Source organism: Octopus bimaculoides, chromosome 24, assembly GCF_046866305.1.
Source record: "Octopus bimaculoides isolate indiv1 chromosome 24, ASM4686630v1, whole genome shotgun sequence".
NCBI classification, from domain to species: domain Eukaryota; kingdom Metazoa; phylum Mollusca; class Cephalopoda; order Octopoda; family Octopodidae; genus Octopus; species Octopus bimaculoides.
The window spans coordinates 7,580,681-7,605,363 of record NC_142951.1 but is presented as its reverse complement, the minus strand read 5'-3'; the positions used below and the strand labels follow the sequence as shown (position 1 = coordinate 7,605,363).

At 37.8% G+C, this 24,683-nt stretch overlaps 1 protein-coding gene across 1 annotated transcript in view; it reads right to left on the bottom strand.

Moving 5' to 3' along the window:
* Positions 1–382: 382 nt before the first annotated feature.
* LOC106878888 (bromodomain adjacent to zinc finger domain protein 1A) overlaps positions 383–24,683 on the bottom strand; it is a 59,994-nt gene continuing 35,693 nt past the window's right edge. The window contains exons 10-22 of the mRNA XM_014928233.3: positions 24,288–24,437; positions 23,302–23,397; positions 22,011–22,235; positions 19,498–19,663; positions 17,713–17,823; positions 14,765–15,926; positions 10,911–11,211; positions 9,332–9,594; positions 8,476–8,669; positions 7,025–7,227; positions 5,609–5,791; positions 3,541–3,680; positions 383–1,762 (exon numbers count right to left, since the gene is read on the bottom strand). Of these exons, the coding sequence (XP_014783719.1) occupies positions 1,460–1,762; positions 3,541–3,680; positions 5,609–5,791; positions 7,025–7,227; positions 8,476–8,669; positions 9,332–9,594; positions 10,911–11,211; positions 14,765–15,926; positions 17,713–17,823; positions 19,498–19,663; positions 22,011–22,235; positions 23,302–23,397; positions 24,288–24,437 (3,497 nt within the window). The 3' untranslated portion in view covers positions 383–1,459. The remainder of the gene's footprint in view (positions 1,763–3,540; positions 3,681–5,608; positions 5,792–7,024; positions 7,228–8,475; positions 8,670–9,331; positions 9,595–10,910; positions 11,212–14,764; positions 15,927–17,712; positions 17,824–19,497; positions 19,664–22,010; positions 22,236–23,301; positions 23,398–24,287; positions 24,438–24,683) is intronic.

Genomic DNA, 24,683 nt, shown 5'->3' with positions numbered 1-24,683 from the left:
AATACGTTCCTTGTTTGGGAAGGTAGCAGAAGGGGGTGCAGAGGACTGAAGGAAGTAGCGTTATAGTTAACATACCTTAAATCAAGGTAAAAAGGCTGCAGAGATAGAGATGTTTGATGGAGAAGGTGCATATCTGAATGCATCTGTTGAAATAGAAGGGGGACATGTTGTATTTTGTTTCCTGTAATAAAACAAATTTTTTTTACTTACTATGTATGTATATAATATATATATATATACACACACTATATATATATCATATATATATGACATAACAGATACATATTGAGAGAGGGAGAGAGAATACATCTCTTCCCAATCTCAAATTCTGAACAAAAGATGGAAATGGTGGGGGGGAAAAAAAGAATTTCTCAAATTCAAGTTCCAAAGGCAATTTTTTATTTCAAGTTTATTGAATTTTGAACAAAGACTTTTTAAAATTTTTTTGTGTATAATTTCTTTTATGTATTGTGTCTGTTGGAGGTAGGGGGTGCCACCCACCACTTCCATGCCACCTCCCCAGGAAGCACATGACTAGCGGAAATAAACTGGGGCGCTCAACCTAGTTTTGTCTTTTTTGTTTTGTGTATATGTCTTTTTTTTTTGTTATTTATTTTCTAGTTTTAAACATTTCATTCTTCATATTTGTGTATAACACAAATGTTCTGGCGTTTGTCTTTTTTTTTTTTGCAAAAAAAAAAAAAAAAGATAAATAAAAAACAAAACAATTATTTAAACACCCCTCCCCATTCCAACCCCATCGCACAACTACCTCCAAAGTTGGCAACCGAGATGCTGTAAGTAGATTCAGCCACAAACCTTGTCTGGGGCCGATGACAGCTGAGTTGCTCAGGACAATGAGACATGGTTAAGAACTGCTCCAAAGAATCGGGGCCAGTTGTAGTTAACCTTATTATACCACCTTCTGCTCTGGAGGAGGAAGAGGGAATATTCTTACAAAAATTTTTTTTTTTAAACTTAAACGCCAACCATCATCACTGATGGACAAAAAAAAGGGGAGGGCAGAGGTCACTGAAGTTAATGATTAAAGGTCTTTAAGGGGGGGGGATAGAAATAATGATTTTTTTTTATATATATATGAATAATTAAAATAAAAAAATTTTTTATGATTTCTGTCACAGGCACAAGGCCACAACATCTGATTTGGAGGGGGGGGAGAATAGCCCTACTCTACATCCTACTCCCCCACCCAGTACTTCACTGGTACTTTATTTTATCGACCTCGTAAGGATGAAGGGCTAAAGCCGACCTTGGCAGGATTTGAACTCAGAACGTAAAGCAAATATAAAATACCTCCAAGGTATTTTTCTCCTACTTCCGTCCAATCCACTGCCCATTATAATTAATGATGATGATGACAATGACAATGGTGATTATTATAAGAATAAGAATAATAATAATAATAATAATAATAGTACTTAGTAATCATAATTGAACACTAATTTCTGCTCTTTTTCTTTGTGTTGGATTTCCCAGAGTCTGTCTGCGAACTGCTGCTCGGCGAAGCATGTTCGCTATCCTCCAGCTGTAAATCTTTCACTTGCTTCTCAAAATAGGTCGACAAACTGGCACCAGCTTTGAACTCTGGGGCAGACTTTTTGTTGTACTCTTTGCAATTACTGAATATTAAGCGAGTGTCTTTGAGGAGAGCTATGGGTTCTGTGTATTGATATTTGTGAATCCGGTTGCGAATGGTGGAGAAATCCATAGGATGTTTGATAATGTCATAGTAATCAGGTACCTGGAGGGAGAGATGGAAAAAAACGAAGGTTATAGAAACAACAGCGGTTGAACAAGACTTGTGTAATTAAACCATTTAGCATTTAAACCAGCTGTATCAGGCCTCTCACACCTACCTTACTATGTCATTCTAAAAATAAACAATCACATCATCAAAATCTCATAACTGCAAGACAATGCATAATTCAAAATAATGTAGATTAAATAAGAATTTACATTTGACAGAGTAATCTGGATGATAAAGGGTTAAACCAGCTAGATCCAGCCTTTCACCCCTACCCTACAATGTCATTCTAAACATGCATAATTAATTCGAAATAATGTGGATAAATAAGAATTACATTTGACAGAATAATCCGAATGCTAAAGGTTAATCCAGCTCTATCCAGTCAAAATATTCTACCTGTTTTTTTTTTTATTCAAACCAGCCAGATCTGGCCCCTCACGCCTACCTACAATATCATTCTAAAAATAAGCAATCGCGTCACTGAAATCTTAAAGCTACAAGATAATGCATGATTAATTCAAAACAATGTGAATAGATATTACTTTTGACAGAGTATAATTAATTTAGATCATTTAGGTGTCTACTGGACAAGAGCTGGTCTGGGACTAAACAAGGGGGGTCTTTGAAGCTAATGAGGAAGCCTCTTTGTAGTGGTTCAACCTGCTAGGAGTTCAATTCCCAGCAGCACATTGTGTCCTTGAGCAAGACACTTTATTTCACGTTGCTCCAGTTCACTCAGCTGGCAAAAATGAGTTGTACCTGTAATTCAAAAAGGGCCAGCTTTGTCACATTCTGTGCCATGCTGAAGCTCTGAGAACTATGTTAACCCTTTAGTATTTAAACTAGTCATATCAGGCCCAAACATTCTACCTGTTTTCTGTTCAAACTCACCCAAATATGGCTTCTCACATCTATTTTACGATGTCACTGTGAAAAAAATATACTATCATAGGTGTAGGAGTGGCTGTGTGGTAAGTAGCTTGCTTACCAACCACATGGTTCCAGGTTCAGTCCCACTGCGTGGCACCTTGGGCAAGTGTCTTCTACTATAGCCTCGGGCCGACCAAAGCCTTGTGAGTGGATTTGGTAGACGGAAACTGAAAGAAGCCCGTCGTATATATATATATATATATATATATATATATATATATATGTATGTATATGTGTATGCATGTTTGTGTGTATGTGTTTGTCCCCCCCTAACATCGCTTGACAACCGATGCTGGTGTGTTTACGTCCCCGTCACTTAGCGGTTCAGCAAAAGAGACCGACAGAATAAGTACTAGGCTTACAAAGAATAAGTCCTGGGGTCGATTTGCTCGACAAAAGGCGGTGCTCCAGCATGGCCACAGTCAAATGACTGAAACAAGTAAAAGAGTATCACGTCATTAAAATCTAGAAGCAGCAAGACGATGCATAATTAATTCAAACCAATTTGAATAAATATGCATTAAGTTTGACAGCATAATCTGAATGCTAAAGGGTTGAAGTATGCATGTCTGTAGAGTACTCAGCCACTTGCACATTAATTTCACAAGCAGGCTGTTCTGTTGATGAAATCAAACGGAACTCTCATCGTCATGGCTGATGGAGTACCTGGCCAGGCCCAAAGTCAAAGAGGTAAACCATTAACCAGTCTTTGGTGGGGGTCTTTCTCTCTAAACCAATAACATCTATACTATAATTCATCTGGTAACAAAACAAAAACACAAGAGTAGGGTGAGAGGTTCAATCCTCACTCATGTACAACTGCAAAAAAAAAAAAAACTTACCATTTTTTTACTGACTGGCCGCAAAAATGGCCAAGAATCTTCGTGTTTCATCAAATCGTTTATAAGATCCTCACAGGCCTTCAATTGGTACTCCTTACTGTTGCCTCGGTAACTACTGACGTAATGTTTTATGTCAGACTCTACAAATAAAGCAGATAAGACATCATTGAAAAACAGCTGAATCACAGGAGTATCATCACAGTGAAACACACTCAGAGACTCCTAATCAACATATATCAGACCTGACAGATGATGATGATGATAAGGTATCTCTAAAAGAGATGGAGAAATAATTGTAATATAATAAAAAAAAAAAAGGTCACATGACACGTGGCAAAAGATTTCAGACAATGGACACTAAAATAAGAACAACGATGAAGCTGATGTGAAGGACGAGCATGTAGAGTGTGTTTATTTAGCAAAGTAAAAGAAGAAAGAAGCTGGCAGAAACGTCAGCACGCTGGGCAAAATGCTAAGCGATATTTTTAAGTTCAAATACTGCCGAGGTCGACTTTGCCTTTCATCCTTTCGGGGCCAATTAAATAAGTACCAGTTACGCACTGGGGATCGATATAATCAACTTAATCCGTTTGTCTGTCCCCTCTGTGTGTAGCCCCTTGTGGGTAGTAAAGAAATAAGAAGCATATAGGTGACAGAATCAACTTCCAATATATATATATAGTACTGGTATACATCAGTGGACACCAATATATTACTGGTATCTTTTTCTTTAAAGTCGACACTGGCCAAGTCTGAACAAAGTGCATCAAGGAGTAGGTGAGGTAAGAGGTTTTGAGTGGGAAAGCAATGTTAACCCTCTCAGGCTTCGGGCCCCTACGTCTGACTTTATCCCCCATCTAGGCTCCTGAGCAAAAGGATAGGATTGCAGGTAAACAAATTCTTTTATTTGTTTCAGTCATTTGACTGCGGCCATGCTGGAGCACCAACTTTAGCCAAACAAATCGACCCCAGGACTTAGTGTTTGTGAGCCTGGTACTTATTCTATTGGACCCTTTTGCCAAACTGCTAAGTTACGGTGATGTAAACACACCAACATCAGTTGTCAAGCAAGGGCCGGGGGACAAACACAAACATATACACACTTACATCACAGAATCACAAAAAAAAAAAAAAAAAAAAATTCAAAAGAATAACAATAAAGGTGGTGCTCCAGTATGGCCACAGTCAAAAGACTGAAACAAGTTAAAAGAGTAAAAGAGTAATAGACTTTTCTCTCAACTACTGCATTTGTTCATTGAAAGCAAACTCATGGACAGAATTACAAAATATTTCAAGAGAATAACAAGAAGAGGCAAAGTAGCCAGTTGGAAAATCTCCAATAAGATACAAGAGTAGTAACTATACTGACAAGTAAAGTTAATTGCCACATCAATATGGCTGTTTGATGTTACTACCCCTTTAACCCCAGGCAGGTATTCCGCCAGCTGGTTATAGGCGCAAGCTGTACCTACAACCAGCAGGCAGAAGATACGGCTGGGCTTGAAACGGTAGTAACACGGAACCAGCCTTGTTGATGTGGCAATAATACTCAACTACGACATTTCTTCGTTACAGGCAAAAACTAATAAACAGAATCACAAAAATAAGAAATTCAGGAGAACAACAATAACAAGCACATCTCTCAGCTACTATTTTTCTTTTTTTTTTTTTTTGCCTACAAGGGTCCAAACAAGAATAGACAAAGGGATTAAGTCGATTACATCGGCCCCAGTGCATAACTGGTACTTAATTCATCGAGCCCGAAAGGATGAAAGACAAAAAGTCAACCTCGGTGGAATTTGAACTCAGAACGTAACAGCAGGCGAAATACCGCTAAGCATTTTGCTGGGCGTGCTAACGATTCTGCCAGCTCGCAGCCCTCAGCTACCATATTTGTTCACCCAAATCACTCCTTCCCTCATCACTTTTATCCAGTTGTTTTATTTTCAGTATTTCATCTCCTTTTTCTGGGTTTTATTCATTACTGCTTAGCCAGGAACCCAGTGGAGATTATGTTTTATGTTCTTCCCAGTACACCAGGAACACAGCACAAACACGGTTCACTCACCTTCTGTTTCTGCAAGTGAAGACGTCTTTCCCTTTGCTGCATGTCGAGAGCGTTTCGGTGCAACGTCCTCGTCAGATTCTGATCTCGCCCTCTTCCTTGAACGAGCATTTAGTGGACTGTTCCTCGGACTGTCCTTCTTGGATACAGAATGACTAGAACCTCTCCCACTGGAATTTCTTTTACCTGCAAAAAAGTACAAAGTATACTTGTCATACAATCATACATGTGTGAGCAGAGTACAGTGTTCCACAACCGGTATGTCGAGGCACACTGGTGTGCCAAAAGATGATGCTAGGTGTGCCGCAGTGTAACTATATATATATATATATATATATATATATATATTCAGGAAAAAATGTTTATAAGCGTTCACCGTATATTGGTTACAGATAATCGTCTAATATTAGGAAATATAAGTCCTCAACATTTTCGTAAGTGTGCTGACTGACTTACACCATCTTAGCACCAATTTCTCCCCATTAAATTTAAGAACTATTACATTAATTATATATTATCTCAAAGAATGTAGTTGTGTAAAGCTAGAAAGTGAGAAGGTACAAAGAGTTTGTTGCACAAATCTTCTTCCAATGTCCTGAAGACAGGGTCTTCACCCCCAAAATATACAAATACAAGGTAAAACTGCAACTTAGTTTGTTTTTTTTCAATTTGAAGAATGTAGTTGTGTAAAGCCGGAACAATGCAAAAAGGTACAAAGTAAACTACAAAGTTATACCTCACGAGGCTTTACAAAAACTACCTCATATATATATATATATATATATATATATATATATATATATATATATAGGTCGGCATTGACTTTAACCAAATGGTTCCGACTGGCTGGTGGGGTAAGTCAATTTGGTTGTAAGTTGGCCTATAGGCCTACCTAGCTTTGTTTTATATTTTTACATTCTTAAGGTACATTCTCAGGTAAAAGTCACACACAGCATTCTGAATTATTCCATTATACTGACATTACTCAAAAACTTTGGAGTCTCCAGCAGTCGTCTTATAAACAAATACAAGGTTGCTTCGATGTCTCTGCAACAGGATAGGCAATCGATAACCAAACCTAGTGGGAGTGTATGCTAGCTGACATCATCTGTGCATGGGTTAATTCCTAAGAAATTAAACCCATGAGATTTCAACTGAACTATTTATTACTGCTGCCAGGAGCTGGCATGCCAATCGTCGTAAAGTCGATCAGTCATAAGCTGGATAGATCATAAGTCAATGACAACCTGTACACACACACACACACACACAGAAATATGAAAGATGTCAGGTAAGTTGGTATCAAATCAACAGCACCAAAACAGCTGTGCCAGTATGTCTTATAGCCACATGGCCATAGGCCATGTCTGTACTCGATGCAAAAAAAAATAAGAAAAATAGCTTAAAAAAAAAACTTACTCTTTTTGTCTAATCCTGAACAACTTCCACACAACCATTTGGTTCTTGGAACTTTCTTGAGAGGTGGATTAGCACATGATAAATGGTATACATTCGGGCACTTATCACAGATAACCAAGGCACCACGACGTCCACAAACAACGCAAGCATTATCTGTCCTCGATTCCTTTTTACGTGCTTGATATTGCTCAGCACTGTCAGAGCTGAAACAGACGGAAAGAGAAAGATGTAGGGTCAGCACACAGGAGCTCTCGTTAACAGAAACACTTCTACAATACAACAACAGAAGCCATTAATGCCTTCATCAAAACAAGTTAATTCTAGATCATTTTACCCCGATTAGGTCCTTTTGTTTTTACATGTATGTTAACATATTGTATTATGTCACTGTAACCTTTTTATATTTTTATTTTTTCCTCCCTTTCTGTACAATGAACATCCTGATGAAGGGAGTGTCTAATTTCTAATATGAGTACTACACCATATTAATAGACACATCTCAGATGAAAACTTTTAACATTACCTTTGTATTGTACGTTTTTTTTTATATGGTTTATATACATATCATTTTCTAATGTACACGTTTTTAATATAATACATGTAAATTTATAATATCATATCATATATATTTACCCATTATATGTTAAATCATACTGTACATTTATATATTGTAATGTATTATCTTAAATTGTCAAATATTTTTATACAACTTGGAAACTATGCATGTTTATAAATATTTTAAACATTCATGATATTTCTGAAGTTTATATCATTGTATATGCCTGTATAGTCTATTTTACCTTACCTTTTAGACATTTTAGAAACTTAAAACTATATATTTATTGATTCAAGAATGAATTGAACACACACACACACACATATATATATTAAATCTTGCGTTGGATATACGGTATTGTTCCTGGGGTCTTCCACCCTTATGTATCCATTCTTACCATAATTTGAATTCTAGGTCATGCTGAGCACTTCAACTCTAGCCCTTTTTTATGTATTGTTATATTAACAACATAATTATCCAAAAAATTACAGCTTATATATATATATATATATATATATATATATATATATATATATATATATATATATATATATATATATAATGTAACTACACGTGGATCATTGGCAATTTTTTTTCCTCTGAATTCCTTTTTTCTTGGACTTTCTTTTGTCTCCTATTTCTGAAGAAGTGCTTTGCTCAAAACGTAAAACTACCTTTCTTTCCTCCCCTTAGCGTCTGTTAGTAATTTGCATGTACCATGTCCTTGCATTGTTGTTTCCTTCTTGTGTTTTACACTACACACACACACAATATATATATATATATATATATATATATATATATATATATATATATATATATATATATACATACACTGAAAAACCAAACTGATCTTATTGAACAAAAATGACTTTCCTAACTGAAAATAGCTCACCTGCTGTCTTGATTTTCACTGTCTTCGTTTTCCTCTTCCTCCTCCTCTTCTTCATTGGAATCACCTTCTTCCTCGTCGTCCTCTTCAGATTCCTCAGAATCCACCACGTACATGTGTCGCTGACCTTTGCGAGGCGATGGGCGAGCTTCTTTAGGTTTACAATTGGGACAAAACCAGTCACCGTCGGGAACAGTCTGAAAAGGGAGACAACTCGGTAATTACATCCATACACACACAGAAGCATTGGTAAGCTGTGCTAACGAGTTATGAGTTCAATCCCATGGCAGAGTACTGTGGGATTTCTATTATAGGTGTGTGTGGACAGGTGTCAAGTCATTACAGCTGTTTCTAACAAATTTAATTGATTACAGAGTATATTTTATATCATTATAAAAAACTGTTTTCTTCAGATGAATGCACAAACTTTACTGGTAAGGACATTTAAAAACATTTGAAATTTGCAGCATGTGCTTATTTTCTGATTCCACAAACATTGCTGGCCGCTCTGTTGTTGTATGTATGTATAATATATATACACATGCATACACACACATATGCATAACACAATGCATGTATTATTATTGTTATTAAATATATATAAATAGACAATGTATTATATACATGTGTATAATGTGTATATTACATATATACATTATATGTTGAGTGCAGATAGTTGGAACATTTTACCCTAAGTCTTAACAATTCAATTTACCATCTAACCACTAAGGCCTTGCTGGAAGGCAATTATACTCCAGCATGGGCATAGTACAATGATAGAAACAAGATGAAAAGTAGAAAACATCAATGACGTAGAAACAGGTTGGGAAAAGATGAAATAGAAAAAAAGAAGAGAGACCTTAACTGGAGGCTTCAGACAGTACATATGATGTCCTCTGTCACAACCATCACATAGAAGCATGTGTTCGCCATCACCTTTGCGCCGACAGATTCGACAACGAGCATGCAATGCTGATTTCGACCAAATGATACTTTTCTCCAAGGAAGACAAATGCAGGAAGATTTGAGGAAAACTGGTGCAATTACATAAAGATTCTTCCCATCGTTCAAACACACTCTTTTTACTCTTCGACTTTGGAGTGACTTCAACTTTTTCCTCATCTAACACAAAGAAAAACAAAAAAATTTTTTTAAATATCATAAATATTTGAAATTATTCCATTCTTGGCATCTCTGCCTTGTCTTTTGTACATACTATATACTCTGGGAACGCATTAAATCCCTTTTCGGGGCTACTTTATTTGAATTCTTATTATCAAGATAACCAATTTTATGTTATTACATAACTGACTTCACAATTTGGGTATTCATAACTTATTGGGAATTCCTAAAAACAAGATCCTGTGTAAGACAGTTCGGTATTCTCTGCAAATGCACAAAAACCGTTTTAAGGGCTACATACTTTGTATTGTTGTTATTGGATTAGCGAAACAATTATGAGAACAGAACCAAGGGATAAGCCCCACTTTTCCGAGAATTACCGGGTACATCAGCTAATGTGAGTATATATACACATATATATATATATATATATATATATATATATATATATATATAATACAAAGAATATATATGCATGTATACACACATATATGTACATACTTACATCTACATGTGCATATAGATGCATATCAGGGTACAGGACATTAGAAAAATGAGCTACAGACAACGGAACGAACACATAGGAAAACAGATAGCCACTTGGAATTAATCCTTCGTCAGCTGCCTCTATTCTAACTAGACGTTTCGAAGATATACACAATATATATATATATATATATATATATATATATATAGTTTTAGGGAAAATAACCAAGTTTCAAGAACTCATCGATGAAAATCCACTATCACATATAGAAAAATTAACAATTAAAAGCACAATAAATGAGTATAATATAAAGCAAAGTAAATATCATAAGATAAATATAATAAAATTGATTTTAATCGATTTAAATTTCCTTTCTATTTGAAAATTAGTTATGAAACACGTGTAATCATTTTATTATATTTATCTTATGATATTTACTTTGTTTTATATTATACTAATTTATTGTGCTTTTAATTATTAATTTTTCTATGTGTGATAGTGGATTTTCATCGATGAGTTCTTGAAACTTGGTTAATTTCCCTAAAACTATATATTTTATATATATTTTATCTATAAAGCTCAATTTAATTTTAATTTTTTATAAATTGATTTTAATTGAGTTTTTACCTGTAATTTTGGATTTTGTCCCTAATATTATTATATATATATATATATATATATATATATATATATATATATATATATATATATATATGAGAAAGGCTCTTTCGAGTTTCCATCTACCAAATCTACTCACAAGGTTCTGGTACCCCCAATCTACGAACAGACATCACCACAAACAACAACAACACCAAAACGACCAACTTACTCTCGTCACTGTCTTCACTCTTATCTGCTTTCTCGTCTTTGTCTTTCTTCTTATTCTTCTGCTCTTTGATACTCTCCAATTTCAGTCGAGATTTCCGAAGTTCCTCAGAGTCACCAAACGGCTCTCGCATGTAACGCGACTCAACACCATGAGCTATCTGCAGCAAAGCCTTCGCGAGACTTTTAACGACATTATCAATGTTTCCATCACCACTTTCTCCACCACTTTCCTGATCCGGCGCAGGTTTCTCGCTCTTTAAGTTACCTTCCACCTTAGCACGCCACTGGAGACGATCTTTTACCTGGAAAACACAAGAAAATCACATTTATGAATTTCTGTTGCAAGATTCCAGATGTGAAGCCATGATGATACAGATATTGTTATATTTTTGGAAGGTAACCCCTCCCCTCAAATAAACACATGCACTATATATTCATGCTTCAATCGTTCATTACTGTTCTTATTTTGACTGATGTCCGCTGACCAGAAATCTTTCATCACATATCTGTTCTTGAATGAACAGAATGGACTAAGCAGAGCAAGTGGATACACGAGGACAGAAAGTGTCGCTGAAGAGGTCACAGATGTGTGACAAAAGATTTCCAGGCAATGGACTTCAGTTAAAATAAGAACAGTAATAAACAAGCGAAGAGCAAATATAGTGTGTGTGTGTGTGTGTGTGTGTGTTTATTTAGCAAGAAACAAAAAAACATCCTGAATTAGAACAATAGAAGAAAATTAGATAATGAAATAAATGGAAAAAAACTACACAAACAATACAGCATTTTTTTTTATCTCTATATAAGGAATACCTTATTTCATTTTGACTTACATCTTTTTTTAATTTTTGTTAACCTTTTAGTATACAAATTACTCTGTTAAATGTAATTCTTTTTCCATTCAAATTGTTTTGAATTAATCATGCATTATGTTATAGCTTTGAGGTTTCAATGATGTGATTGTTTATTTTTAGGATGTCAATGTAGGTTAGGTGTGAGAGGCTAGATATGGTTAGTTTGAATGCCAAATACGTAAAATATTTGGGCCAAATAAGGCCAGCTTAGACACTAAGAAATTGATGGGAAAAAAATAAACACCAACTTCACTCAATTGATCCGACTTTAATGTTGGTCTCAAGCTTCTTAATCACACAGCCATACAATGCCACACCAGGGTCTAAATCTAGTTTAATTCTTTAAAACCAGCCACATCCATCCGAAATATTCTACCTGTTTTGTGTTCAAACTGGCTAGATCTGGTTTCTCAATTCTACTTTACAATGTCATTCCAAAAAATCAACAGTTGCCTCATCAAAATCTCAAAGCTCTGAGATAATGCATGATCAATACAAAACAATATGAACAAATAAGAGTAATACGAATGCTAAAGGGTTTTAAAAAGGATGGGGTGGGGTAGGGTAAGGGAAACAACTTCAGAACTAAATTGGTTTAATAGATAATGGTTTCAAATTTTGGCGCAAGGCCAGCAATTTTAAGGGAGAGGTAATTCAATTACATTGACCCCAGTGTTTAACTGGTATTTATTTTATCAACACCAAAAGGATAAAAGGCAAATTCAACTCTGGTGTCATTTGAACTCAGAACGTAAAGGACAAAATGTTGCTGAGCATTTTGCACCACGTATTAACAATTCTGCCAGCTCACTGCCTTTAAATTGGTTTTAATGGATAATGCAACCGGGGAAAGAAGAGCAAATGATTATGGTAAGCCCTTCCTCTACAACTCATTTTCTAACACCCATTCTTCTGTGATACCCTACTTCCTTCCTTTGCTTCCCCCCTCCACAAAACTGATATCCTTTCTACCCAACTCATCCCCTGTCACACTATTCTCACCCTCGCACACATACCTACACTCCCACCTTTCCTCTTCCTCTATCCAATGCTGTTTCTGGTATTCAGTTGGTACCTCTCTCTCTCATGTGAAGGCACATAGCTCAGTGGTTAGCTCCAACCACTGAGCCATGCACCTTTGATGATGACGACAGTGAAAACTCCTGATATACTTAAATCTCATGGGACCGCCTTACTAAAATCTCACCATTACTGCAGTTACTCCATGCGGAAGACATCCTTGGATATTTCCCCTTCACCAATAACACTTACTCTCTATCCTTCATCACTATTATTCTGCCACAGTTTACACTTCTTCACCATATTCTACATTCAATGCTAGGTTGCCTCCCTTTTGCTGTTGGACTGTCATCTACAATCAATCAGTTCCCCTATCTTTCTTGTATCACAGAGCAGTTTCATGCAAAGCAATTCCTCCATGGACTGGGGAGGATCACACACATAACAAAATACAACATGCATAATATATAAATAATATATAGTATATAAATCTAATTATTATTTAAATATATGCATAATCCAAAAACACCCTGTAGACTATAATGGTCAATGAAGTAGAAATGAAATGATAAAATTTATTCTTTCTCACGAATTCCATAGGATTGTCAACAACAGCAAAAATATTTTCCATAAAACTAACTTTGCTGTTAGTTTGTCATAGAATAACTTCGGAAATGTGAAATTTTCCATAAAATTAACTCTGCTTAAGTTTACTGTAGGTAATGTGCACCACTGTACATTTTAGGAAGAAAAATCTGGGATTTACCTACTCCCTCCACAACACCCAAGATGAAGAGGTCTGCTGGTGAACATAACAACCTAGGCATTGTCAACCCTGTAGTGTGTTGGATGAACCACATTTCTAAAATTGTCAAAAAAAGATGTAGCATTGCTCAAGATGACCTCTGTCGGTCACTCACCAGCTATCTATGGCTGTAGTTTGCATTCCCAGTTTGAAACTTTTATGTCGTCCAGAATGTCAGTTAACAGGAAGGTATCCAGACATGCAACCATATGAATACTCGTTGTCAGTCACGACATCTTGAACATCTTGCTTTTCTGGGCATCAACAGCTTCAAAGTGTAGCAGCTGATTTAATAAAAGCCCACAAGATTATCCACCATCTTTCCAACAACAACTTTTGCCATCTTCTTGAATCCAACACCTCTACCGCCTATGGAACATGCTTACAAAACTTGAAAAGAAAACACACAATCAATAATATTGTCCTAAGTAGACTTATCTCTGAATAAAAAATGGGAAGGAGGAATTTTGTTTCAATCATAGGTTTGTACCTCTAGACAGTTACTCAACATGTTAGAAATAGCAGAATGATGCTGAGGATGATGATGATGACTGGCATTAGGAAGGGCGTCCAACTATAGAAACCATGTCAAAACAGCTCCCAGTCTTACCAGCTCTGGTCAAGCTGCCCAACCCATGCCAACATAAAAACGGACATTCACCCTTTAGCATTTAAACCAGCCATATCCAGCCTCTCACGCCCACCCTACAATGTCATTCTAAAAACAAAACAATCACATCATCGAAATCTCAAAGCTATAAGATAATGCATGCTTAATTAGAAAAAAAAAGATTTAAATGAATGAGCTTTACATTTCACAGAGTAATCTGAATGCTAAAGAGTTAAATCAGTGGTCCCCAAAACATTTTCATCTCCCACCCCGATGGGTACCCAGGATGCATTCCTAGTGTTCCACCACCATTCACTACCACCACAAACATAGAACACTTTCAGCAACAAATTCAAAATAACTGTATTTCACAAATAAAACTTAACCTAAACAACCCATTATTTTGTTTGCCTTTACATCCATCACCTCGTTTTGACCACACCATTATCTCCCTACTTTTCTTCAACGCCACCCCGCCTGGGCAGGAGGGGTCAGTACCACCCAATTTGGGAACCACTGGGGATGATAATAATGATGATGATGAAATCAAAAAGGGCCACACTTACCTTCACGGATCCAAGACCGCCAACATATATTCTCTCCTCTAAATCCAAAAGTAAATCCCGCAAGTTCAACTCCAGGATTTCTTTGGCGCTGCTCGTCTCCTCAGAGTCCTTACTGCCATTTTTGCTTTTATCTTTTTTCATCCTCTGCTCTACATCCTCCGGATCTTCAAAAGGACAATTGCCAATCGATTCCTGAATCCGATCGCTGTTTTCCAGCAGGATCTGTTTCAGGAGTCCCTCTCGGAAGCCACGAGAATTTAAAGAATCCATAAGTTGGTTGAACTGTTCGGGCGACTTTATGTACGTCCAATGAACACGTTCTCTGTTTATAATTTTTTGTACAAACTCACTGTCCAAATACGCGGGTCTTTCATCTTCGTCCTCGTCGTCATCGTCATCATACTCTTCGTCATCGTCCTCCTCAGATTTGTCCATGCTGTCATCAGTCATGTCAGTCAAATCTATCACCCCGTTGCTACCCTTTTTCTCTGAAGGGGCTTCCTGTTTGTCTGTTTCCATCGGTTCAGTTTTAGTAGTTTCAGGACTGGGAGTCTCAGACTCATGCTTAGTCGTCCCCTCTTCTGTTGCCTTGTTTCCTCCTTCTTTGCTATCGCCCTCCTTCTCTCCGTTACCCTTTTTCTCACCATCAACCTCTTTCTCCCCATCACCTCCTTTCTCCCCATCACCCCCTTTCTCTCCATCACCTCCTTTCTCCCCACCACCTTCCTTCTCCTCGTCACCTTCCTTCTCCACACCACCATCTTCCTCCTTATCTTTCTCATCATCTACATCATCATCATCGTCGTCGTCATTTTTAGAATTGGGCAGCAATTCTGATGGGACCGTTTCGTCGTTGTCCTCGACGAACAGTCCTGGTAATGAGCTGAAGGTCCAGTAACGCCGGTACATGCGGTCACGACCGAGAGGGTATACAGCATTGCCCTGCTGGAGTTTAGCAATTGAATTTAGAAAGTCTTTCTCCTTCTCCAAGTTTTCGCTCTTTTTCTTGGCATCGAGCTGTTCCCGTTTCTGCCAGTAAGCATCCTTTTCTTCAGGTGTTAGTTCCTGTTCATTGATTTTCTCGAGGTCTTCGAGCTTATTGAATTTGTCGATTTGTACAAGGCGACTGCGTGACGTCTTTTTATCAGGTTTTTCTTTCTCCCTAAAATAGAAGAAAACAAAAATGATTTTCAAAAAAACTAAAAACCCAGGAATATTACTTAACAAAGGCATACATGAAACAACTCAACTTTAGATCTTTCATTACATGATATTAGTTTTTTTTACTCTCGGTTCCACAATGAAATCACAGCATACCTACAAGTGTGTCAGCCCTTGACCTAAATATTTTCTCATAACTTTTAGAAAATTGGGCATTTTGTAACCCTTTAGCATTCAAACCAGTCATATCCTGTCCAGATGTTCCAACTGCTTTATGTTCAAACTGGCCAGATCCAGCCTCTCATACATACCCTATAATGTCATTCTAAAAGTAAACAATCACATCACTGAAATCTCAAAGCTATGAAATAATGCATGGTTTATACAAGGCAATATGAGTAAATTAAGTACTAAATTTGACAGAGTAACAAAAACACCATTTTGAGCAGGAATCTAGCAGTGACTGCTGCTGTTGGATACAAGATAACATTTCACGTGATACAAGACAATATCAACCACACAGTATTTGTGTCAACACTAGGTGAAGATGTGGCAGAGTTATAAGCACAGGCATGGCTGCATGGTTAGAAGTTTGCTTCCCAACCACATGCTTCCAGGTTCAGTCCCACTGCATGGTACCTTGGGCAAGTGTCTTCTACTATAGCCTCAGACCAACAAAAACCTTGCATGTAGATTTGGAAGAGAAACTGAAAGAAGCCCATCATGTGTGTGTCTTCCATCACCACTTGACAACTGGTGTTGGTCTGTTTACGTCCCCATAACTTAGCAGTTCAGCAAAAGAAACTGATAGAATAAGTACCAGGCTTAAGAATTAAGTCATGGGGTCAATTTGTTCAACTAAAAACCCTTTGAGGTGGTGCTCCAGCACAGCCGCAATCAAATGACTGAAATAAGTAAAACAATAAAAGAAAAAGCCACCAAGTTTCCCCCAAAATCATACTTGCCAATCTACAGAAAAAAAAATAAAGAGGCAAGGATGCATAGGGGAGGGTACAGACCTCACTATACACCCTGTGAAACATCGTTTGATTATAAATTCATTAAATCAACTGAATGCTGGGGTGGGGTGTGGGTGACCAAACGAAGACAACATCACCAGTTGTGAAGGTCATCATCATCATTTAACATACATTTCCACTCTGGTGTGAGTTGGATTGTTTTGACAGGATTCAATGGATCCAAGGACTATATTGCTCCGGTGTCTGCTTTGGCAATGTTTCTAAGGTCAGATGCCCTTCTTAATGCCAGCTATTTTACCGCAAGGGCCAGTAGCTTTGTTTTTTTGTTTGTGTGTGTGTGTGTGTGTGTGTATGGAACCAGCACCGTTGAGGCCACCAGGAGCTCACATAACTATGAACTTCATGGAAGGTAGGGGTCAGCTTTATGCAAGGGGGTCCCCATGAGATGGGGAGGGGTGATCAGAATAGGTTCTCCCACATGGCTACTTACATTTAGTGGGAGAGGAAGAAAGAAAGAAAAAAAAAGAGAAATGAGAAGTTAAATACATAATGATAGCAGCATCGTGAAATGAAGGATGCAGTGATGCGGTTCTTATTGGATCAACCACGAAAGCTTTAAATTGACCCTCGATGTGATTTGAACCAACGATGCAGTCACAACCATTTTAACAGTATGTTTGACTCGCGACCAAATGGTTACAGGTTCGATCCGACTGCACGACATCTTAGAATGCTAAGAATACTTTGCAAATGTAGCATGAAATGCTTTGGCCCTCCACGAAATATCAAAAGTAGAGAGATACTTACTCAGTAATGCCGTTGTTTACCTCAACCCCGGCTTGTCTTAGTGCTTCGTTTGCTATCTTCATTTCGAGTTGCTTCCGTTCACGAAGTCTTTCTTCTACACTACGCTTGTATCTGGAAAAGAAGAGCAATAAAATGTCACCAGGTCCACCTACACAGTCTACAGATGAGTTTTAAAAAGAAAGGAAAGGTATGATGATACACTAAGCCTTTTTGTACCAACCCACCGAGACCACCACTGGCTGACAATATGTGCATCCCTGATCATGAGCAGGAGTAGTGGGGGAGCATCATAGCCATGTGCTGAGAGGGACACTTTTGGGGTTTGAATAAATGTAACGAAAGCAAAGTCTGAAGGAGATCTTGGCCATTTTTCATACTTTCTAGGGGTCAACAAATAGGAAATAACAGTCACTACACAAGAGCAAAAATTTTGTTATACAGTGTTATTAACTCAATTACAAGATCCATGATCCAACAGACATGGACAACGGCAACAATAATAACAGCATCAAAAAGAAAATTATAAACAACAAAGTAGTTATCTGATAATCACCATACCAACCAGACTAGCTGATGTCGTTATACACCACTGGTTACAATGGACACCTCACGTAGTTTTCAATGCCACTCCACTGGCACGGCATATACACCTCATCATCATCATTTAACGTCCGCTTTCCATGCTAGCATGGGTTGGACAATTTGACTGAGGACTGGCAAGCCAGAAGGCTGCACCAGGCTCCAATCTGATCTGGCAGGGTTTTTACAGTTGGATGCCCTTCCTAACGCCAACCACTCCGAGAGTGTAGTGGGTGCTTTTACGTGCCACCGGCACAAGGGCCAGTCGCACAGTACTGGCAACGGCCACGCTCACGTACAAGTGACTGAGACCACGACATTTCCCTTGAACGGGAAGCCAGTCCGTCACAAGGTTACTCATTTACAGCTGAGTGTAATGGAAAAAAAAAAAACATGAAATGGAAGTGCTCTGCTCAAGAATACAACACACTTCCTGGTCTGGGAATCAGAACCACAATCTTGTAATCTGGTGTGCATCACCCCAACCACTAGGCCATGCACCTCCACTGTATGAAATTATATTAACCCCTTAGCACTTAAACCTGCCTAGTTTACCTGTTCTATATTCAATATAGCTAGATCCTGCCTCTCACACGTACCCTACAATGTCATTCTGAAAATAACCAATCACATCATTGAAATCTCAAAGCTATGAGATAACACACAATTAATTCAAAACAATGTGAATAAATAAGCATTACATTTGATAGGGTAATCTAAAGTTAATCTAACCATGTCTGGCCCAAATTTTCTACCTGTTTTATGTTTAAACTGACCAGATCTCGCTCCTTGCACTTACCTTACAATGTTGTTCTAAAAGTAAACAAGCACATTGAAATCTCAAAGCTACGAGATAATGCATGATTAATTCAAAACAATGTGAATAAACGAGCCTTACATTTGACAGAGTAATCTGGATAATGAAGGGTTAAATAACATAAAATGTATAACGAGCATCTACATCACTGAAGACTGCTAAACTGGTCATAAACTGGTCATATCTGGTCCAAATATTCTACTTGTTTCCTGTTCAAACTAGCCAGATCCTGTCTCTCACACCTATCCCAAAAATATACACTCATACAATTGAAATTTCAAAACAATTTGAATAAATAAGCATCACATTTAATAGAGTAATCTGTGTGCTGAAGGGTTAGCTTAAAAAAGACAGAGTAATATGTGGTTATACTGGTGGTGACCGCTTACCTTGCAGTAGCTTCTTCTCGTTCTCTCCTCAACTCTGACCACTGTAACTGTTTTAAATCCATCTTCAACTGTCGTAATCTCTCAAAGTTGTCCTCAACCAAATCCCGGGAAGCTGCATAGGTGAGAAACTGGTGCACAAGCGTCGACAAAGTCTTCAACTTGCTCTCTGATGAATATAAATAGACATTTTTTTTTCAAATGCAACGTCAACAAAGTTGTGCAGGAGTGTCCGTGTGGTAAGAAGCTTGCTTCCCAACCACATGGCTCCAGGTTCAGTCCCACTGCATGGCACCTTGAGCAAGTGTCTTCTATTATAGCCCAGAGCCAACCAAAGTCTTGTAAGTGGATTAGGTAGACAGAAACTGAAAGAAGCCCGTTATGTGTGTATGTGTGTATTTGTGTGCCTGTTTGCCCCACCACCATCACTTGATACCAATGTTGGTGAGTTTATGTCCCTGTAACTTAATGGTTCAGCAAAAGAGACCGATAGAATGAGACCGATAGAATAAGTACTAGGCTTACAAAGAATAAGTCCTTGGGTCGATTTGTTCGACTAAAGGTGGTGGTGCACCAGCATGGCCGCAGTCAAATGACTGAAACAAGTAAAAGAATAAAAGTAAAATCCCAATATTTTACTCGTTAGTAAGGTGGAACATTGGTAGAATCATCAGCACACCTGGCAAGATGCTTAGCTGCATTTCATCCGACGTTACGTTCCAAGTTCAAATTCCACCGAGGCCGACTTTGCATTTCGTCCTTTTGGGGCCGACAAAATAAGTACAAACTAAACTCTGGGGTCAATGCAATTGGTTTGCCCACCCCCACCAATCCCCAAAAATAACTGGCCTTGTGTCGAAAATTTGAAATCAATATTTTGCTCGGTAGTCCTTATAAGGCAGCCCCGAAAGAACACAGCCCTTAGGCAGGAATATCAACTCCCACTACAGATATCACTACATATAGGGGTTGATGTTCTATCAAATAGCTATATCAGGTTCATTCGCGACAACAATGGTTCTTACACTGGATAAACATGAACACACACCAACACGGTCACACATGGTTGTGAAGTAAACTCCCTAAACCCCTATACAATAGAAATTAGTTTAATATAAATAAGACAATCACACTCAATACAGTCGGTAATTAGACTGGCCACATCAGGCCCTAATATTTTGAGTTTTACACGCCAGACCCAGCCTCCGATACCTATGCTACAATATCATTCTACAAATAAATCTCAAAGCCATGAGATAATGCAGGATTAATAAGCATTACATTTGACAGAGTAATCTGAATGCTAAAAGGTTTAAGATCTCATGGCCAGTGTATTTCATGGAGCTATGGTTGCATGATGGGCAAAACCCTTTTTAAATAACTTCCAGCTTCTCACACAGCAAGGGAAGGATATGTAAAACAGGTGGCCTGAATGACTATAGAGTGCGGCCATAGAAGAATTACATGAAACTGAATGCAGCCACAAATAGAGAAATCTCAAATAGTGTGTGTGTGTGTGTGAATACCTTAGCACTTTAGCATTCAAGCTGGTCACATCACACTCAAATACTCTGCCTGTTTTGTGTTCAAACTGACCAGTTCCAGTTTGTCACACCTACGCTACAATGTCATTCTAAAAATAAACAACCACATTATTGATACTCCAAAGCTATGAGATAATGCAGGGTTAATTCAAAACAATGTGAATAAATAAGCATTGCATTTGACAGAGTTACCTGAACGCTTAAAGGGTCATAAGTTATAAATAACGAAAAATAGTTTCGTTATCTGATAAAGGTTGATGAGTAGCAAACTATGGTTAACTATATCCCTTGATAATGGTGGTGCCCCAACATGGCCATAAACCAATGAAATAACTCTGAAAATCAGACACAGAGTTGCCTTATAATGAAATATGGAGTGGTCATGGCCAGATCCTAGATTTAACAGCAAATTGTTATAAACTATGTTAGGGACAGGGGACAAGAGGAGATAATAGTAAGAATTGAATTCTATAACTTATAGAGAGGTCACAGATTTTAGGGAAAGGGTTATGTGAACCTCCATCCCTTGCCGCAAAGTACTTGAGTGGAATTTAGGCACAGGGTCACAATTTGTAAGGGCCAAAGATGAAAGTGACACTCAAATTAACTCCAGTAATTGATGGCCATTTTATTTAACTGAAGCTAGAAGTATGAGAGGCAAATTTTAACCAAGATTGCATAAAAGGGCTTGATATATAAGGTATTTGTCCAGCAAAGTACAGATTCTGCTAAACCAAAGGCTATGTAGGTCTAAAGAAAAGGGATTCTGCAGGCCAAGTTGAAGGGGTTATGCAGGCTGAGAAAAAGGGACTATGTAGGCCAAGAGGAAAGGGTTTTGTAGACCAAGAAGAAGGTGCTAATGTCAGCTGAGAGAAAAAGGCTATATAGGCTGAGAGAAAAGGACTACATGGGCCAAGAGAAAGGGACCATGCAGGTAGGCCGAAAGAAAGGGGCTGACCGATATGAGCTTACCTGGTGGCATATCAAATATGTTGTCTTCGCTGAGACTTTTCATAAGTTCAGGAAGTTCTTTGCAAAGGTGAATACCAGCATCATCCATTGCTGTGTAACCACCTCTTTGTTGGTACCGGAATTTGACATTGTTTGCATTCGCTTTGGCAGCTGACGATATTAAATGTAAGCGCAAAATCTCAGTCAAAGTAAAACTGTCCAACTGCAAGTTCCTCAAAGGGGTTCCTAGAAGGAAAAAAAAACCAACAAAACATTTGCATTAGATTACTAATAATAATAATAAATTTTGGTCAAGAATGGCTGTAAGACAAGAAGCTTGCTTCACAACCATGTCTGAGTCTTGTTCCACTGTGTGGCACCTTCCACCACCATCTTCCACTGTATCCCAGGGCCAACCAAAACCTTGTCAGTAGATTTGGTAGACAGAAACTGAAAGAAGCCAGTCATATATATATGTATGTATGTGTGTGTGTGTCCCCCACTACCACTGAGTGTTGGTTTGTTTACATCTTCATACCTTAGTAGTTGGGCAAAGAGGGAATAAGTACACAGGTCATACATTCAAATTTTGGTACAGCAATGGCTGTGAAGATGCAGACGTGGCTGTGAGATAAGCTTGCTTCCAAAGCACATGGCTTTGGGTTCCGTTCCACTGCACTGCACTTTGGGCCAGTTTCTTCCACCATAGCCCAGAGCCAACCAAAGCCTTGCAGATGGATTTTGACAGAAACTGAAAGAAGTCAGTCATGTGTGTGTGTGAGAGAGAGTGTCCCACCACCACTTAACCAGTGTTGGTTTGTTTACATCCCCATAACTTAGCAGTTGGGCAAACGGAAATTGAAAGAATAAGTTCAAGGCTTGAAAATAAGCACTATGGTTGATTTGTTTAACTTAACCCTTCAAGGCAGTGTCACAGCATGGCCACAGTCCAAAGACTGAAGCAAGTAAAAGATAAAAGATAAGATTCTCTGACTGGATGCCCTTCCTGTTGCATAGGGTTGTGTCAACATGTGCAAGAAGCCTAATAAACCACTATGTTCAAAACACTTTGTGATATTTGTTCTGCCCAGGTTGAAGAGTTACTCCCTTTTCAATCTCACCACTGAAAATATTGTGAACTAGTGACTGGCCCTTTGATCAATGATGGTAATGTGTGAAATGTGAAATCAATAAAGATTTCTACAAAGACAACCGAAGACAAGATGGTTCCAGTAGAGTCAAAGATAAAAAAAAAAAGAAAGAAAAAAGAAAAAAAGCATCAGGATGAAATAAATGTTAATAAAATGCCTACCATGGGTTAACATAGGGTACTGTGCCATAATTGCAGAATTCTTTAATAAATTAGCCATTGTTGAACGATCTGAATAACACATTTCTTCACTGAAATCTACAAAAGAAAACAAATTATTTTAAGGGGTTTTATGTACAAACTGGCCCTACAAGATCATACTAAAAATAAACAACCACATCATCAAGGTCTTAAAACTACAAGATAATGCAGGATTAATTGAAAATAATTGGAATAAATATTACATTTGAAAGGGTAATCTGAATGCTAAAGGGTTTAACACCCCATATCTGTCATCATCATCATCGTTCATCGTTTAACGTCCGCTTTCCATGCTAGCATGGGTTGGACGATTTGACTGAGGACTGGTGAACCAGATGGCTACACCAGGCTCCAATCTGATTTGGCAGAGTGGAGCCTGGTGTAGCCTAGTCCAAATATTCTACCCATTTTATGTTCATTGTAGGGTAGGTGTGAGAGGTCAGATCTGTTCTCTCACACCTACCCTACAATGTCCTTCTAAAAATAAATGAGATAATACACGATTAATTCAATACAATGAGAATAAACAAACATCGCATTTGAGAGAGTAATGTGAAAGCTAAAGAGTTAAGGACCAAATTCTACCCTAACAAAGGAATGGTAACAGCTCTGAATAACGGCTCTTTTATAGTTAATGGTTCTGGAGTTCTTCCCCAAACTTTGATGCTTATGTCTTGTACCATTCTATTGAAATTTTAGCTGTTAATTTATAATTTATTCATATTTTCAGGGTTAATTCTTGTCACAGCATTGCATCAAGGCATGATACATCCCCAATTAGACAGTAATAGAATAACCCGACACTCCCCCCCATATTAGTAATAGAATCACCTGACACTCCCTCTGTATTAATAACAGAATAAACCTGACACTCCCCTATATTATGGGGATAGGGGATTTACAGCAATGTCAGATGTGTAGGTAACTAAGCATTCCACACTACTTACCAGGTATGTTAGTCTTTCCTTTACTTAAATCAGGGTCTTCTTCCTCTTCCTCAGACTCTTGCAGATAAAAAATGGCAACCAGCAACATAAGTAGGAGATCGGTGAGTGGCCCATTCACATCATTATCCAGTAAAGCTTCCTCCAAAACCTCTGAAAAATTCACACGAAAACAAAAAATAAAAAATGAATCAATAGAATAAAACAGGGACATAAACTGAACCCTTTTGTGACCCTAGTACCAATTCCTAAAATAAGAATACACTTTGGGTTTCAGGTAATTTCCAAAATAATCAAAAAACTCAGCATGGGGGGAAGGGTAATAAATTCATCATCATTATTTAGCATCCATTTTCCATGCTAGCATGGGTAAGATGGTTTCAGTGGGACTGGTAAACC